The 18349-nt window shown below is 34.0% G+C and overlaps 3 protein-coding genes across 3 annotated transcripts; 1 reads left to right on the top strand and 2 right to left on the bottom strand.

The window, feature by feature from the left end:
- Positions 1-2204: 2204 nt before the first annotated feature.
- On the top strand, positions 2205-3185 carry LOTGIDRAFT_143930 (hypothetical protein; the record flags this gene model as incomplete). Its single annotated transcript, XM_009054487.1, has 1 exon — positions 2205-3185. A coding segment is annotated over one exon (981 nt), but the record flags the coding sequence as incomplete, so codon positions are not given.
- A 4206-nt stretch (positions 3186-7391) lies between these two features.
- LOTGIDRAFT_143960 (hypothetical protein) lies at positions 7392-9751 on the bottom strand (the record flags this gene model as incomplete). The annotated part of the gene is made up of 5 exons (XM_009054486.1): positions 7392-7547; positions 7665-7819; positions 8937-9071; positions 9331-9455; positions 9618-9751. Coding segments are annotated over 5 exons (705 nt in total), but the record flags the coding sequence as incomplete, so codon positions are not given.
- Positions 9752-16267: 6516 nt separating this feature from the next.
- LOTGIDRAFT_239302 (hypothetical protein) lies at positions 16268-18041 on the bottom strand. Its single transcript, XM_009054485.1, has 4 exons — positions 17912-18041; positions 17444-17642; positions 17015-17082; positions 16268-16636 (listed from the first exon to the last, which is right to left on the bottom strand). The coding sequence occupies exons 1-4, from the start codon at positions 18030-18032 to the stop codon at positions 16392-16394; spliced, it is 633 nt and encodes a 210-aa protein (XP_009052733.1). The 5' UTR covers positions 18033-18041; the 3' UTR covers positions 16268-16391.
- Positions 18042-18349: the final 308 nt, after the last annotated feature.

Below are 18349 nucleotides of genomic sequence, written 5' to 3'. Positions count from 1 at the left end.
AATCTGGTGTCTGAAACCTCTGGAGGGAAAGGGTGTTTCTGAATCTAATTGCCCTCTCAAAAAGTGATATATGTGGTCATTTTTTAAACCCACACATGAAATTTGGAGTTTATGGAATCACCAATGTCTCCATTTAAGGCACAATTCTTGACAGAATTTTGACAAAACTTGGTGGAATTATTCGTTTTTGAAAATATTAGTTTTCTACCAAGGATGAACTCTATAAGGCCAATGTTTACCATTTGTGGGGGTGCAATTAAGTCTTGAATATATGTAAATAGAATGTCAGAACTGATAGAACTGCATGAAAATTGCAAAATCCCTTCAATCATACTTCAAACAAAAAATTCCATAATGATAGTTATTGCACTTGTCTTTAAATGCTTTCAATTTTGAGCTAATGATCATTGTAGAAGGCACATTATTAATAGATCGAAATGAAACTGAAATAGTTTAATAATTATTAATAAATTATCAAGGGGGAACCCTATCAAAAATATAAGCTTTTTATAATTGAGTTACTGTCCTTGTTTTTCAAAATTTCTAACTTGTAAGCTTACACACTTCAAAGCAAAAAATTGATGACAGATTGGGACAAAATTATTAATTACTGGTAGGAACAAAGGATTTTTATCTGTAGAAAACAAAAAACATTGTTCAAGTTTCCATTGGTTTTCATGGTGATTGTTCAAAAGAAACATTGCATATGCTGCTTTGTCACATGACAGTTTTATTTCTAGTGATAAGATATTACTAAAAATCCATATCCATATTTCTTTTAAATTCTTAAGCCTTTTTTAAAATCTTAAATAAGCATATAAAGTTCATTCAAAAGGCCCCCCACCCGTATTTACATTGGATGAAAAAATAATCAAGAATGATTTTATAGTGTTATGGGTAGCAAATATTGACAAATCAATGTACAATTAAAAGATGTGAACGCTATAGAGAGACCACAGTTTTCATCTATTACAATGAGATTTTGGTTAAGTTTTAATTTGACGATTTTTCAATGGAAGAGTTAATTCCCTTGGGTCAAAATTTGTTGGCTTGTGAACGTGATAGGTTTTTTTTTTTTAGATCAACAATATCTATGACAAATTAGATTTTAAGTACGATTTGACACAGATTAGCAAACGCCCTTGAAATACTGAAAGTGGGCGTAACTTGCTAGGCAACCACTTGTTAATAGATCCCATGACCAACTTTGTTTATAGAGAAGATTAAGTAATTATTTTATGCTTACTTTTTTTTATTTCAGATGGATTTGGCTGATTAAAATGGAGGTAACAGGTGATGATACAACTGCACAGAATCCACAAAATTTGAATGAACTCCAAAGCCTATTAGTATCATTTAACAAAGAAATAGAAGATCAACCGTCAATCTTAGTTCAGTCAGTTATTGATCAACAAAATCAACAACTTTATGTCACACCATCAACTTCAAACATATCCTCAGATTCTCAGGCAATTGTAGAGGGGTCCACTAAACAGACATTTGCTGGATTTTACACAGAACAAAATATTCTTGGAGCATCCATCCAAGATGAGAATGAGAATCGAGTTTCTGTAGCTGTAACTGCTCAATCTGAAACTCAAGAACAAGGAATTCATGTTGCATCTCTCATATCTCAAAGAGCTACCATTTCTGCAACTTCTCTTAATGAAGAAGATCTTCCAATTCAAGCATTCAATCCAAATGATTTGGCAACATTGAATGATGCTGAGGGTAATGTTCTGAGAATTGTCTCCATTGGTAATGATGGACAGATGCACATTATTAATGAAGATCAGTTACAACAAGGATCAGAAGTTACTACAGATGTGTTGACACACGTTATGGATGAGAAAGGAGATGGTGGAGAAACAACTCTTGATGGAGCTGACCCAGTAGCTGTATTAGCCTCTGTTGCTGCAAATACATCCAGTGTAAGCCAGATACAAACAGTAACTTTGAATCAGGCTGATGCAAATAACCCACAACTTGTGGCCATTCAAAATTCAGCTGATAGTTCTCAACCTCAACTTGTAGCTGTCCAAAATGCTGATGGTTCATCAACAGAGGCTGTACAAATTATTGGAGGGGGTGAAGTGGCAAATATAAACCAGACTCTAATGGCCAACCCAAACAATGCATTTCAAACAGTAACACTTGTACCTTCTGAAACAGGTCCTGGTGGCGAAGTAAGTTATGTATTGATAATGGGTTCTCCAGATGGTGAAAATATTGTTGATGGTAAAGCTTTATCTCTTGATCTGTCTGGCTATGAATTTAAGGAGGAAGATAGAGAGGTTACTGAAGAATTGGTTGAAGAAGATGGGAAAACAAGAAGAATCTTAAGAATAACACCAAAAACAGCATTTGTAAGTGGTGTTGGTGGTCAAATGATGTGTTCATATTGTAACTACACCAGTCCTAAAAGATACTTGCTTACCAGACACATGAAAACTCACTCTGAAGACCGTCCTCACAAATGTCATATTTGTGGTAGAGGTTTCAAAACACTTGCATCTCTTACCAATCATGTCAATACCCATACAGGAGTCAGACCTCATAAATGTAAGCTATGTGAGTCAGCATTCACCACCTCTGGAGAATTGGTTCGACATGTGCGATACAAACACACCTTTGAAAAGCCTCACAAATGTACACTCTGTGAATATGCTAGTGTAGAATTGAGCAAATTGAAGCGACATATGAGGTCTCATACTGGTGAAAGACCTTATCAATGTCCACATTGCACGTATGCGTCTCCAGACACATATAAACTTAAGAGACATCTTCGTATTCATACTGGTGAAAAACCTTATGAATGCATGGTGTGTCATGCTAGATTTACACAGAGTAACAGTCTGAAGGCACATAAACTAATTCATACTGGAACAAAACCTATTTTTCAATGTGAATTTTGTCCTACTACATGTGGAAGAAGAACAGATTTGAAGATCCATGTGCAAAAACTTCACAACAGCGAACACCCTCTTTTGTGTAGAAAATGTAATCAGACCTTTCCAGATAGATACACATATAAGATCCATCTAAAATCTCATGAAGGTGAAAAATGCTTTAAGTGTGATATATGTGGACATGCAGCCATTTCTCAACGTCATCTTGAAACCCATCAACTTATTCATTCTGGGGAAAAGCCTTATGAATGTGAATCTTGCGATCATTCTTTCAGGCAAAAGCAATTACTGAAAAGACACCAAAGTCTTCACCATTCAGCTGGTGAAACCACTGAAAAAGAAGATTGTCATACAGTAACAAGCCAATATATTTCACTAGTTCCTCCAAGCATTAACCAATCTGAAAATTCTACAGAAACAGAAACAACAGATGTAAATAATGAACTAATAACACAAAACATCTTGGAGAAAAATTTGATGCAAGAATGGAGGGATGGTAAATTGGGCAATGCTCAACAGGTAGTTATTGTGCACCCTGATGGTACAGTAGAGGAAGTGACCCACAAATTACATAATTTTCAAGCAGCTCATATTCAAGATGATGATGAAACGATTGAACTGAAGCCAGATGTCTCACAAATAATATTACAACATGAAGTAAAATCAGAAGATGAAGCATCAGCCTTGGTTATATCATCTATTGATTCTACTAATCACGTAATTGATGAGGTAGGGCTCCATTTAGTTTTATTACTGACATTGATCTCTGAATTAAGTTTTTCTGTCATGTCATAAAAATTCTAAATACTATTTTCAATCTCAAAGAATGTCTTGAACAGGTCCCTAACATGGTACAGAAAAGGAGGATGTAAAACTCCATTCATTTCATTTTACTTGAACAGGTCCCTAGAAATATAAGGTTTGGTAATTTTACAGTTGAAATAAGCATATTGATATTTTAATTCAATGCAAAAATTATTGGTAGTAGGTTGTTTGTAGGTCTTAATGTAATAAAAACTCACCTGTAAGATTCAATGATGTTTGGAATTGGAAACAATTGCACATCTTAAGAGCTTCCACATTCAGATGTTTGTTTACCAAGATTGCAGTAAAAGATTCTTGGTAACTGAACATGATTATTCATTAGAACAGTAACCTAAACAACTTCATTACAAGAACTAAGACAGTTAGTAAATTGTAAGAAAATTTATTTCAGACTAAAGAAGCTGGGACACAAGCTGAATTTGAAGCTGAAATAGATGAAAATAATAAAAACTATTCAGCACATTCCAATGTAATACCTCAGTCTTTGGTACAGTCTTATCAAACTACAGAACAATCATTGAATCAGAATATACAGTCTGATAATCCTGAAGAATTTGATCATTCTGATGAACAAGCAGCAAACCAGGAAAATGTAGACAACTCTCTTCATTCTGTTGAATCTGTTGATACTGAAACAGCTGTATTTGAACAGGAAGAATTCATTGAAGCGTTAAATGATACAGAGATTAATTCCTTCACAAGAGAAAATACAGAAGATCCAAATCCTGTAGATGGTGATGATGTATCTTCATCCCAATATTTAGTACACGGAAGTCAGCAAGATATTATTCCAGATACACAACCATTAACTGATATAGCTTCTCAGGGAGCTGGTATTCACTCAACTCTAGCAACTGATAAAAATTCATTTCCTGTTTCACCGAACAGACAAACCAGGTAAAACTCTTCAACTTGTTTGGATGTGATTGCCTCAGCTCTGGTACTTGACATTTTCATAATTGTGTCCTTATGAAATATTTTATTGAATCATTTGATTTATAGCAATCCTTAACTAGATTGTTTAACAGGATCAAGGTAATTGGTGATTTGCTATATAAGATCACTTCGCTTCACAGCTATATTTATTTATCAACCCTGGCATCCAATGCAACTGAGAGATTGATAAAACTCCCTGATACCTTTATATTTTAATGATTTATTTTTTAGAAGTATGAAAAGAAAAGAAGATATTGATGCACAATCACCAGCTAAAAGAACTAGAAGATCAACAATGGACTCATAAGTATAGTGATGTCTTACTTTATTTCTTACCAAACATGAGACAGTATTCAATTATTTTATGTGCTATTCTACTGGTTTAACTAAAAGCAGTATTAAGAATGTTCTGTTGAGTGACTTAACAAAGGAGACAAGTTAAAAAAAAAAACAGGAAGATCACTGTATGTTTATGTGCCCTCTGGATAACGTAGGCCCTCTTGAAAATGTAGTTAGTTATCTGTCTATCAAAATTTCTAGTAAGTGGGATAGAAGCTATAATTTTCACCCAGTTTTAATGTAACTCGGAATGCAATTTGAATTTTCAATGAAGTTATTATCCTTTACAAAGTTATTATGATGATAGAAGGTAGATTTTTCATTGCATTTGTCCGATATTTAGTGTGCTGATTCTGTGAATTGATGTGCTAACAGATGAATTTCAAGCAGACTATTTGAGTTATTGCCCTTGACTTGCCGAAAAATGTGTGACAATCACCTTGAAAGCAAGGTAAGAAAGAAAAGAAACATAGAAGAAAGGGTTTTCTTATGATTTTGGCTGAAACTTAGTATGATTATGTGGAGTTTTTCATCATTGACAATATATTCACAAAGAGTTATTGCTCTTCATTTTCTCAAAGCCTATCAAAAATCAGTTTGTTGTTGTTGTGATAAACGCAGGAGTTATCATCTCAATTTGATGAAACTTGGTATTGGTGAGACAGTTTTGATCACAGATTGATGAAACCTGAAAGGCTCATTGAATTCTGTGTCATGTAACTGAAACATGTTTTCAAAAATAGCATGGTCAGTTCGAATTTGATGAATTATTGCCCTTGAATAAGTAAAAATGTGTGAGCGCAATAGAGACCACAGTTTTCATTCGATTTGAATGGAATTTGGTATGCTGATTTATATTCATGAGACACGTCCAAATTTGTTTGTGAGCTTTATTTTCATGAGATCTTGGTCAAGTTCGAATTTGACGATTTTTCGATGAACTGTTTTTTGAATTATTGCCTTTGGTTTAGTATAAACGCATCTTAATTTGTTTGTGAGCGCAATAAAGACTACAGTTTTTATTCAATTTGAATGAAATTTTTTTTATATATATTCATGAGATCTTGGTCAAGTTAGAATTTGACAATTTTTTGATGAATGTTTTTCGAATTGTTGCCCTTGTCTCAGTAAAAACGTGTTTTTTATTCACATTTCTATAATGTGGACGTATAGGCCTATTTCTGACGCTCCTGTCCGTCAACATTTCTTGTGAACACAATAGAGACTACAGTGTTTATCTGATTTTAATGAAACTAGGTGTGATCATTTACATTGATGAGATCCTAGTCAAAATCGAATTTGACGATTTTTCGATGAACGGTTTTGAGTTATTGCCCTTGACTTAGAAAAAACGTGTCAAAATTTGGTTGTGAAAGCAATAGGGACTACAGTTTTCAACTGATTTTAATGAAATTTGGTGTGATCATTTACATTGATGAGATCTTGGACAAGTTTGAACTTGATGATTTTTTGATGAACGATTTTTGAGTTATAGCCCTTGACTTAGATTAAATGCTTCAAAATTAGAAACTACAGATTATTTCTGACAGCTTGTAGTGGGCGTATGTTACCTTGCCTGACAAGCTTTCTTATATTATTATTTTTGGCCCTTCTGGTCATAAAAAATTCATTAAACCAGATACAGACTGTCAACAAGTTGGAAAATTTACTTAGTAATAAAATTCAAAACTTTTAATTCTTGAGAAATGATAGCATTATATATGTATTATGTATTGATAAAAAGTCGTAACATATCCTATTTATTGTTAATATAATTATATTTCCTTGTATTGTATTTATTAATTCACACATAAATATTATTCTGCAAAATAAACTTATCTATGACCTAACCAAAACCAGTTACTTTCTTTTAAAAAAAAAACCACGGTGATTCTCATTGGAATTTTATTCTGATTTCAATTTAACATCGGAATAGCGCTTGTATGAATCATTTAAACGTGTCAAGGTGGTTCACAGACAACTCTTTATCTTTACCTGGTTTTGACTTGAGATAAATCTTGTGTTTGTAATTTCATGACAAATACGTATTTCAAGGGTCATTTTTGCTGATTTTCCAAAAAACTAGACTTAACCTGGTAAGAGAAACATTTGTGTACTATACCATTCTCATACTGTGAGGAAATTGCCAATATTTGAACTCAAATAACGGTTTTAGAGCCCTACTTTTCCTTTTCGTCCATTTCAGTAGTGAAAAAGACCCAACTTTCACTCCAGTTTCGTAACACAGGGCAGGGACACGATCTAGATTTTTAGTTGTTGCTGATATTGAGTCCTACCAGATGGCATTGGGCATCACATTAAATGTGACAATCTTTAAATAGATAATGTTATGAGAAAAGAAAAAGATACTTTTCATGTTTATTAAAATATTTGAGCGTTGAGCCAATCTCGGAAATATGGAACAAAAGTGTAGAATCCCGCTTGTCCTGCATCAGCGCAACCTCTACCACTTGATACTATTCCCATCAATGAATACTTTCCATTCACAACACACATAAGTGGTCCTCCAGAATCACCCTGAAATGAAGTAAAATGAACTGAATTCATGACCATGAATGACGTGTTCAATGAGTTAAATTTAGACATTAGCCCAGTCTTGTGATTTTGTCTTTGAAAGTGCAAACTCCATTATACCTGACAAGCGTCTTTGCCTCCTAAACCATCATTGTCAGCACACATTACAGCTGGAGTTACAACTGTTGACGCTTCATTAAACCTCGCAGCACAAACAGCAGATAAATAAACTTTCAAATCTACTTTCTGAAGTACTTCTGGTTGACTTCCCCCTACTGAAATTAGAAACAAAATCACGCTTCACAATAAATGTATCATTTCGTTCTCGGTAGTTAAAAGTTAATTCGCCACTGTTCAGATTGAGTACGGAGGATATGGGGTGGACGATATTGGTTCAAATTGATTGCACGATTAATATATGACGCTATGTCGCGATATTTTATAGGTTTTTTTACTGTTTTTTTACCTAAAAATTGTAAATACAAGACAGATAATCTTGCGAAGCAAGATGACATACACCCACCAGCAGCTTTGATTGCAAGTACAAATCATTGTTTGTTGTCCATTCACATTTGTTTAACGTTTAGTCTATAGAGAATTTTAAGCAGACTTTATTGTATCGCATCATGGCTAGGTTTTAATGCATGTCTTGATTCTTGCAAAATAGACAGTAGATTGTGTAAACAAAATTATAGAATTGTGAATATTGAACACACTGCAAAACATTAAATCAAATCTTTACCCATATATATCAATGTTATGGCGAAATTCGATATATTTAAGAACAAACAAAAGAATACATCAAGAAATGTAGTCTGTAGTGTTCTCATGCCAATTATGAATGGGCAGTCTGACAGACCGGGTGAAGACATCATACCACATGTGGGCATATAAAAATCAAAAGAACTGTTGCCAGTAGATCGAGCACGAGTTACACAATATAGCTAATAGAGTAAAAACGCTAAGTCGGACACTATATTTCAAGGAAGAATTATCAGATGATCACGAAAATCGATAGGGATGATCATCATGATGACATTGACAACAAATTAAAACGCAAAAGAATCCATAACGAATTTTGCCTGTAGAGTGAGCACGAGTTGCTCAATACAGTTAATAGACGAAAACGCTAAGTCGCACACGATATTTCGGTGAAAAATTATCAGATCATCACGAAAATCGATACGGATCATCTTCATAATGACATTGACCTACAAAATCAAAAAAATCTATTAATAATTGTAGCACGTAGAGTGACCACGAGCCAAATGTGACCGCAAAAATATATTTGTGGGCGTATAAAAAAAAAACAAATTCAACAAGAAATGGATATTAGTATCCCCATTATTTTGCGAGACATCAACATAAATTTAACATAAATCATAAACTTACGGCGTAGAGTTCCCCATCCTGCTGCAATACATTTTTCAGTTTGTGGTGTTTCGAAACTTTCTGGCACGCAAATAGGTTGAACACATTGACCGAAGGAAACTGGTCTTTGTAAAGTAAGAACTGCTATATCATTGACTAAATGAAAACAAAAATCATAATAGGTCACACAACAGTCATATCTACTGGCCCTCGTGAGATTTCTTTAGTTAAATTTTATGTCCCTCCTTTTGATAATCGCTCTTATTCTAATCCAATTATATCAGGAATTGAATGTTTAACTATTTACCTATAAATTGCTGACATGGCCTGTCATTTATAGTAATTTGCCATAATTACTTTTTATCCAAGTTTACTATTTCAAAGAGAATTCGGTCATCAATAGACGGCAACTTACGTAATCGAATGGAGTCGAAAGCTGGAAAAATAACCTTTTTTGTAACTGGAATAAGTTGCCAAAATCTATCTTGTACACTATTTGTCCCCCATTTAGAGATTTCAACGCTATACGTATTCTCGGAACTTGAAAAATAACAAATAATTTGATGTGCAGTTGACGATAGTGAGAATTTACAGATAAATACCATAGGATGAAAAACAACCACAAATGTCCACACTAGGCTACGTACATTTTTACTATTAAAATTTTCTAAAATGAATTAGGTTTACCAATAAAATATTTACCTGACACAATGTGCAGCCGTAATTATGTGATATTTACTGACAATAGCACCACCACAAATAAATACACCATTACGTCTGATACCAACAACCCATGGTAGTTCACATTCTGATGTGTTGGTTCCTCCAACTATTTTAGCTATTGCCGTTGAGGCTGATCCACAACCTTGAAGTTAAAAGATAAAAAATAGCTTTGAAAGATCTATTGTCTGATCGGTGAAACATATTTAAGCGTTTTTTTTTTTTTGTGTGAACGGGATTATCAGCTTCAAAAGATTAATGATTAATCAACGAAATATAATCTTATGCATGTTATTTGAAATAATGCATTTACCTCTGCAAATTTTTAGAATTTAAAATAATAATTTACGCCAAAGTAAGTTAATGTTCATTTTCACATTAGTATAATGATAGCCCGCCTATATGCTAATTACTAGCAAAGTAATGAAATGAAATTAAATGAATGGAGTTTTACGTCCTACTTTTCTGCACCATGTGGGCTATAATGAAGACAGGCGACGCCATGTAGGGTGCAATGAGGGAAATTTTGCCAGGACAGCGGCATTAGCCTGTTCTTTTTCGATTTCCAACTGTTGAGGGATCTTTAACGTGCACAGCCTGTAGCACACGGGGCCTCGGTTTATTGTCCCATTCGAACGACTAGACGTTTTTTCCATGTCAGCCCCTCGTACCTGCATCACTGACAGGGGGAATTATCGACCTATGCCGGGATTGAACCCTGGACCTTCAGGTTAGCGAGCAAGCGTCTAACTCTCTGAGCCACCGCCGCTCCCAGCGAAAGTAATGAGACAATACTGAAGACTTATTGCAATGCAATATATCGTTACATTAATGTGCTAGAATCAAATTACAACACTATTCTATCATAATCATAGTACAAAAAAATACATGTAGTTCTAGCCCACAAATAAATTGGAATTGAAATGAATAGGATGTCATTCAAAGATTATAGTTTCGGAGACGAAGCTGTGTGTATACGACGTCGTACATCATGTACTACATGGTACATCAGACGTCAACATTAATGATACGACACAAAATTAATGTGTACAATCTGAACACGTTCAGCCTGATGTTATTACAAAACACGATAAAACGTGCTGAAATTGTATGATGAAATATACTTCCACAAACTTTATACTACTACATGACACAGATACGAATAAAACTTTACCCAATGTATCTACATTATATGTATATCGAACATCATACATAATTGTACAAACATGACGCATCGTAAATTGCATTAGTAACATTGTTCAACAAGTAGAACTCATAAAAACTTCCAATAGAAAAAAATTCAAACCCGACACACCAAACAATTGTTCTTTTTTTGTGCATAATATCATTCATGTACAATAAATTCGGAGATGACAAATTAAGATAATGACTGTATGCCAAATTCAGAATATTCATATTCTTAATTGTACACCATTTTGGGAACAAAATTTGAGCGTAAGCATAATGAAACATTTCTGCAATATTATTCCAAGACCATTCAAAGACCGAAACGATATCAAATGATAATTCGGACAGTATTGTATGTTACAAACTTTACATTGTTTCGTTTTGACTTTTTTTTCATTTACCCAAATCATACGTACTAACTTTGAATAGGTGGTTGAGTAGTGGTAGTTGTTGTCGTTGTTGTTGTTGTCGTCGTTGTTCTGGTAGTTGTGTCTGTTGGTGGTTTTGTGTTTTTGGTTGTTACCGTTACTTCTGGAATATAAAAAGAGTTACTTTTACATTCAACATTATTTTGTAGGAGATAGCAGTAGGAGTTCACTGTATAATTTTCTCATTTTCAGAGTATCATTCGTGCAATATATTGTGGAGTAGTTTCGATAAAAATATCAATTTTGTTGCAAAATGACAAAATGCAAAGCAAAACAACCAAACTGCATTATATCGATTTGTGGAAAAACATTTGTAGAATTGTTACTACAAGAAAATACATTTCTCAAATTGTAAAAATTCGAACGTATTATTGGTTATTTTGAGATGGTTTTTGTTCAAATTCTCACAAGTTCAATTGTTTTGACTCAGAATTTTTACTTTGTCTTACCTTGACAACACGTTGCACTTAAGGCAATGGCTATGGTTCTAACAAAACAGTCGGAGCTGGAAACAGCACTAGTTGCTTTTCCACAAGTATCACTGAGAAAGTTGCAATCTGAAATTAAAGTATATATCTGACGTTTTTTTGTGGTAGATATCAAACATTTCAATTATAGAGGCCTGTCTCTTAATACTTTCCTTAAAACTTAACAAACCAAGTTTGTGTTTATTATTCGAGTATAATTAAAAACTACATAAAAGCTAAACGGAAGTTATTTTCAGCTTGCTCTATCACCTGTTTATTTAGAGATTTAACTGACGGAAGAGTCGGACAGATTAAGTTTCAATGCCATTAACCTTTTATCTGTAAACGTCATTACCATGCAAATCACGGATTTCAGATCTGTCATTTGGTAACGCGGGATGTACGACAATTCCTATCAGACATATACACTGTACAGTGAAAAAAAAATTTCGCCACATGCAATGGTCAAACAGAATTCATTTCGGCCGGTAAAGATTTCTATGATATATATCAGTTGGTTATACACTTCAAATTTAAACAATGTCATTATGCCAAGAACTAGAAAGTTAAAACGAAGTATGGAGGAAAATATACTTACAATTCGACAATGTGTTTTTCCGAAATGATTGAGATAAAACATAACTTTGGAATGTATCACAACTTTGGGTAAAAGAAGCTAGGTTGGTGTTAATCCAAAAAAACCATAATTTGTAAGAAATTTCTCTAAATACTCTTTCCGGACTGCCTGTTTGATATACATTGCTGTATGGGTTACCACCTTGATTTTGATTATAGTAATACCCATTTGCTGGGCTGACTGAGTAGCCCAACACGCCCAGCAATAAGAAGAACACAGTAAACACACATGGCGAGACAAAAGATTTCATTTCTAGTCTCACCTTTCCAGACAACGTACAGACTGATAGAAATATAGATATGTTGAGAGTTTAAAACGTTATGCTAGTAACGTATGTTAAGCGTCAGCTGACTCACATAAAAGAAGTTGAAGGTGTGTACCCATCTTTTTACCCATCTTATTGTTCTCTTTCATACAAACTGGAAGTCCTTGTTTATACCTTGAACGAATGAGATACAATTGAATTGCGATTATACTAGTTCAATAGTATTGACATAGTCAAAACTTTTTATTCAACTCTTCTTAAAGTCGATTATAGTTACTAAAGTAAGCAAATACTTCATATCGCCTGTATTTATTTTTTCTATATTTTCACCAGTTTTCTCGTTTCGTTATGGTGACAAAGATACAACAGGTATTTTTATGTTGGTAAATAGACAGCATTGGTGCTTTAATGACACAGTTAATACCCAGATTTTGATGGTTGATAAAAATTAACTTAAAGTCAACTTTAGTGATTGGCCAATAAGATGAAACTAGAATCGCATTTAGTTAGTATTTCGTAACATGTCAGATTGGCACTCCAGTGGTTAGCAGATCAGTATGACGTACTAACACTTTAATGGTAAAGGGAGGACTTAACGAATGAACTGCACTTTAGTAGTTATCATACAAAATGATGGAATTCATGAAACTGACAACATTACGGATGGAAAGGTTTAATGGTAACAGGCGGCAGTGCAGATGAACACTTTAAATGTAACAAGATGCCATCCATTTTTAAGGCAGTGCGTGGTAAACAGACTGAATAGTAAACAGGCATTTTGGATGAACACCAAATTATAAGATTTATCAATTTTAGATTTTACGAATTCTGCCACTTAAAATGAATCTATCATTCGGCATGACGGATGAACAACTTTATGGCAAACAGACAGCTTGTCAGATGAACAACTAAAGCAAATAGACAGCTTGTCAGATTAACAGCTATAGCAAACAGACAGTTTGTCAGATGAACAGCTATAGCAATCCAACACAGTGTCAGATAAACAACATAGGACAGCTTGTCAGATAAACAACTTTAGTAAACAGACAGCTTGTCAGATGAACAACTATAGCAAACAGACAACATGTCAGATGAACATTTCTATGATCATCAAACAGCATATTAAATGAACACTTTTAGGTTCAACAAACAGCATGTGGGATGAACACTTTTATGGATAAACAGACAGCATGTCTGATGAACACTTTAATGATCAACACACAGCATGTCAGATGAATACTTTTAGGTTCAATAGAAAGCATGTCGGATGAACACTTTTATGGTCAACAGACAGCATGTCTGATGAACACTTTAAAGATCAACACACAGCATGTCAGATGAATACTTTTAGGTTCAATAGAAAGCATGTCGGATGAACACTTTTATGGTCAACAGACAGCATGTCTGATGAACACTTTAATGATCAACACACAGCATGTCAGATGAATACTTTTAGGTTCAATAGAAAGCATGTCGGATGAACACTTTTATGGTCAACAGACAGCATGTCTGATGAACACTTTAATGATCAACACACAGCATGTCAGATGAATACTTTTAGGTTCAATAGAAAGCATGTCGGATGAACACTTTTAGGGTCAACAGACAGCATGTCTGATGAACACTTTAAAGATCAACACACAGCATGTCTGATGAACAATTGTATGATCAACACACAGGATGTCAAATGGACTCTTTTAGGTTTAACAGACAGCGTGTCAGATAAGAACTTTTATGGAAAACAAACTGCATGTCACTCGAACATCTTTATGGCATCCAGTTAGAATGCCAGCTTATCAAATTAATTATTTTAGCAAACAGACAGCTTGTTAGATGAACAACTATAGCAAACAGACAAAATGTCAGATGTACACTTTTATGGTCAACAGACAGTGTGTCAGATAAACACTTTTATGATCAACACACAGCATGTCAAATGAACACTTTTTATGGAAAACAATATCCATGTCATTCGAACATCTTTATGGCATCCAGTTAGAAATTTCTGGGATTTCTAGTATAGTTATGAGACTTCTACCCGAAAAACTTGCTGCGAGGGGGCGACTGCCCCTCTTTTTCTCCGACACTGCCGGTTGTAGGATATTCACTCCTTGGGTTTTGTTCCAAAAAAGTTTTATTTTTGCAAGCATCTGTCCGGTGACTCTCCCTGTAGAAGTGAAGAAGCGAATACCATGGTGAAATCGCTGATTGTTGATATAACAAATAACAGTTTTTAAATAGATCAACAATATATAGAGAGGGGATGACGTTCTATAGCTACTCCTTATTTACTTAGGGGTAAAAGATCAGAGTAATAACATTTGTGGGCATGTCGTTAATCCGGTTACACTTACACGGATCTATTGTTGCATTCACGAATCTAAATAACAAAAGATATCTGTCAAATGTTGACATGCAATTGCGAGAGCACTGGAAATATGCACAAATGTCTGCTAACCCTGCCTGACCCACTAATTTGAAAATTTAATTGATGATTAAAAATATTTTTTTGTTAATATGTTTTTGTCCCAAAATATGTTTCAGAATGCACCGAATCAATTATATTTTTCAGAACATCTCAGATGCTTCCGGGGAGGCTTGTGTCTATGGCCCTCCATAGGAGCTGCCGCATTTTGAATTCAACCTCGACAGTTGCCCCCATGTATTCGGCCTTTCCCCAATCCCACGGAGACTGGCGCTGCAACTGTTTCAAGTAAAAAGAGAAAAAATTGTAAAAATATTAAGAGACACGTTCAAATTCTGTTAACGTTTCTTTGAGAGGAGCTTATACTAATGCTGTCTTACATGGGAAATTCCAATCTTTGAGTATAGAGTAGTCAGTATGAAGATAGCGTACCAAAAGTCACTCATGATATTCCACCATTCTTCCAGTCGAACCAGCAGTAAAGAAGTAAAAAATTGTCAAGTGTAAGCTAAGGCCAAGGACTTGACCACAGATTACCAGTATTAACTCTCGGAAATATATGTGATCATATTCCAATTGTTTCAGTGCAATTAAAGGAAGAAGAGATGGACAGGTTTGATTAGTCCTACCCTCCTCATGTTCCTCAGACAAGATATATGGAAGTATGGACTGCACAATGGTACCGGGAGAGGCACTGGAACATGGCGGAATATCAGGAAATGTCTTGATGGATTCATTATTGTATCCATAACAAATGTTTTGGCAACTTTGGCTTTTTCCTGGTGAAAATTCTTAAAAACAAGCGAACAAAAAATAGATATGGTATGGGCAACTCTCATAATGTGTGACCTTTTGAGTCTGGCACTAACAGTGAGAAATCGTCCCAGGAACAGGTAGGTCCAGGTATTTTGAGAAATTGTGAGAGTTTTACGGTCATTAATAATAAGGATGTTGTATAGTTAAATGATAAATTGAACAATAGACTCAAGTATTTCTTACATCTTCATTCACATCATGTCATCTTGGTAACTCCATAGGTAAATACCTACTAACTATATAGTCATTCTTACAAATCTACTATGTCAATACCTTCAATAATGCTATTAAGTGCACAATGAAAGGGACTTTCTTAGAATTAACCAACTTTCAATAAATTTATCATAGAGCATTCACAAGGAAATCCTGATCTTTTTTTTTTGGCAAATAATGAGTCATTTTCTTTAAAATAGTTGTCATTTTATTCATTTAAGATACAATAAATATATTTTCCTTATCACAAAATATCACAGTTCCTTCTATACACAGCTAGATAATAATCATGAAGTTGACTCAGTACTGTATTGAAACTAGCTACTAGGTGCGGCAGCATATTCAATAGGCACTATAGAATTAGTTTGAATAAAAAATTTCTGTTCAGATTTCAATGTTATTAAAACTGGTTCTTGGAACCGTGCATCATATGCATCTAAAGGATTTGGGAATGGATTCATATAGACTGTTTTTAATGGTAGATTAATAGCTGGAACAAAGCCAGTAATATCACCTGGTATTTGATGTCTTCCTCTAGTCAATACACTAGGTAAACAGTATTCTGTAATATAAGAAATATAAGAATACATTAGACATATCCACAATTATAATAATTTCTCATTTCTATTAAAATAGTCCTTAAACATGCGTGTAATCACCAATTTAATAATTTTTAGTCTTTTGATAAAGTCATTTAAATATTTTCCTTACCAGCTGATAAAGCTTGAATTCACTATCTGTAAATCTGATATTCGGTTCTGTTGCACATCAGTTTAAACATAGTGTGTTTTGGACTCACAAATAGTTTTATGACCAATTACATCAAGATGTCAGTAATGAGAATGTAAATAAAGCTCTTGAATTTCTACAGTAAGGTTATGTTGACTTTCAGGAGAACCCTAGGCTTAATGGAATCAAACTAGAAAAGTTTATATCTTACTATTTTTATCTTTCCTCTGTTTACTAGATAATGTATGTGTTTCACCAAGTCTTACTAAAGCTTGTTTTCTGAAATACAAAAAGACTTTTCCTTATCAAACCTACTAAGTATAATCATGGACATGTGGTTTTAGTTGAGTGTTTTCTCAATTCAAATAAACTTTGCTAAAGAGGTATCTGTGTTACAAATTGTAAATAATCTCTTAAAATACTTCATTATAGCAGAATGGTTGAGATATTCTTTTCTGCCAAAACAGAAAAATGGGATTAGATATTCAAACTCCTCAACTATTAATGAACATTTCCACAAATGTTTTTTTTCAATTTACAAGGTTAAGTGTTATGGTTCATGGTTAAGAATATGGTGTTACCATTTCATTTTCAAAATAATGGATGTTTTAGTCAAATTGTCAAAGTTTGGCAACATTACCTTGGTATCCGTGGTAAAACTAACACTGTATTTTTATTTTGAGCAAGTTTTTCAGTTGATTTGGTTGCTGGTTGAGCACTTTGTCCTCTTCTTATAGCCTGTAGTTCTTTTTCTACCATCATATCACAGAAATAACTGATAGCATCTATATAGGTTACACTTTCTGATATATTAGCATCTGGTAGTTTATTATACGTCACTAAAATATATCATTACTCAAAATTATTATTATTATCATTTCCTCCTAGTAAATGAAATTTGGTGAGCAGGCATCATGAAATTTCTTTACTAATTTATAGCGTATCAACAATCATGTAAATCAAAAATTAATGTCTTGATAAGTTAATTCACTTCTATTTTACTCCTATTGTTCTACCATTAGTGAATATACAAATCTATCAACAGAAGAAATAATAAATAATACTTCTACCTGAAAAATAAATGAGTGTTTATTGGTATATTACTTACTAGTAAGACTTCTAGAAGAACTAGAAGCTGAAGTATGTGACTGTCTATCTTGGTCTGCTAAAGGTCGAGGAATAAACTCTGTACCATCAGGTAATGTTGTTACTGTACCTTGATCATCCATAACACTTACACCCTAAATTAATATCAGATCATTAAGACTTTCAACTATTTAGTTAGATATTCAAGACTTTGGTCCTTTGAGATATTTAACGTTACATTTGACACTTTCACTCACTTAGTTGCAAATTGGATGAAATGAAATTGAGTTCTACGTCCTACTTTTCTGCACCATTTGGGTAATGAAAACAGGCAACACAATGCAACGTGCAGTGACCAGGACAGTGGCATTAGCCTGCTATTGTTCAATTTCCAGCTGTCATGGGATTTTTACCATAGCACACATCTGTCCCTTTCGAACGGCTAGATGCAAACTAGTCT

This window comes from Lottia gigantea (genome assembly GCF_000327385.1).
Source record: "Lottia gigantea unplaced genomic scaffold LOTGIsca_219, whole genome shotgun sequence".
Classification (NCBI taxonomy): domain Eukaryota; kingdom Metazoa; phylum Mollusca; class Gastropoda; family Lottiidae; genus Lottia; species Lottia gigantea.
Note: the sequence above shows the minus strand (reverse complement) of the source record. Positions and strands in the feature narration are given on the sequence as shown.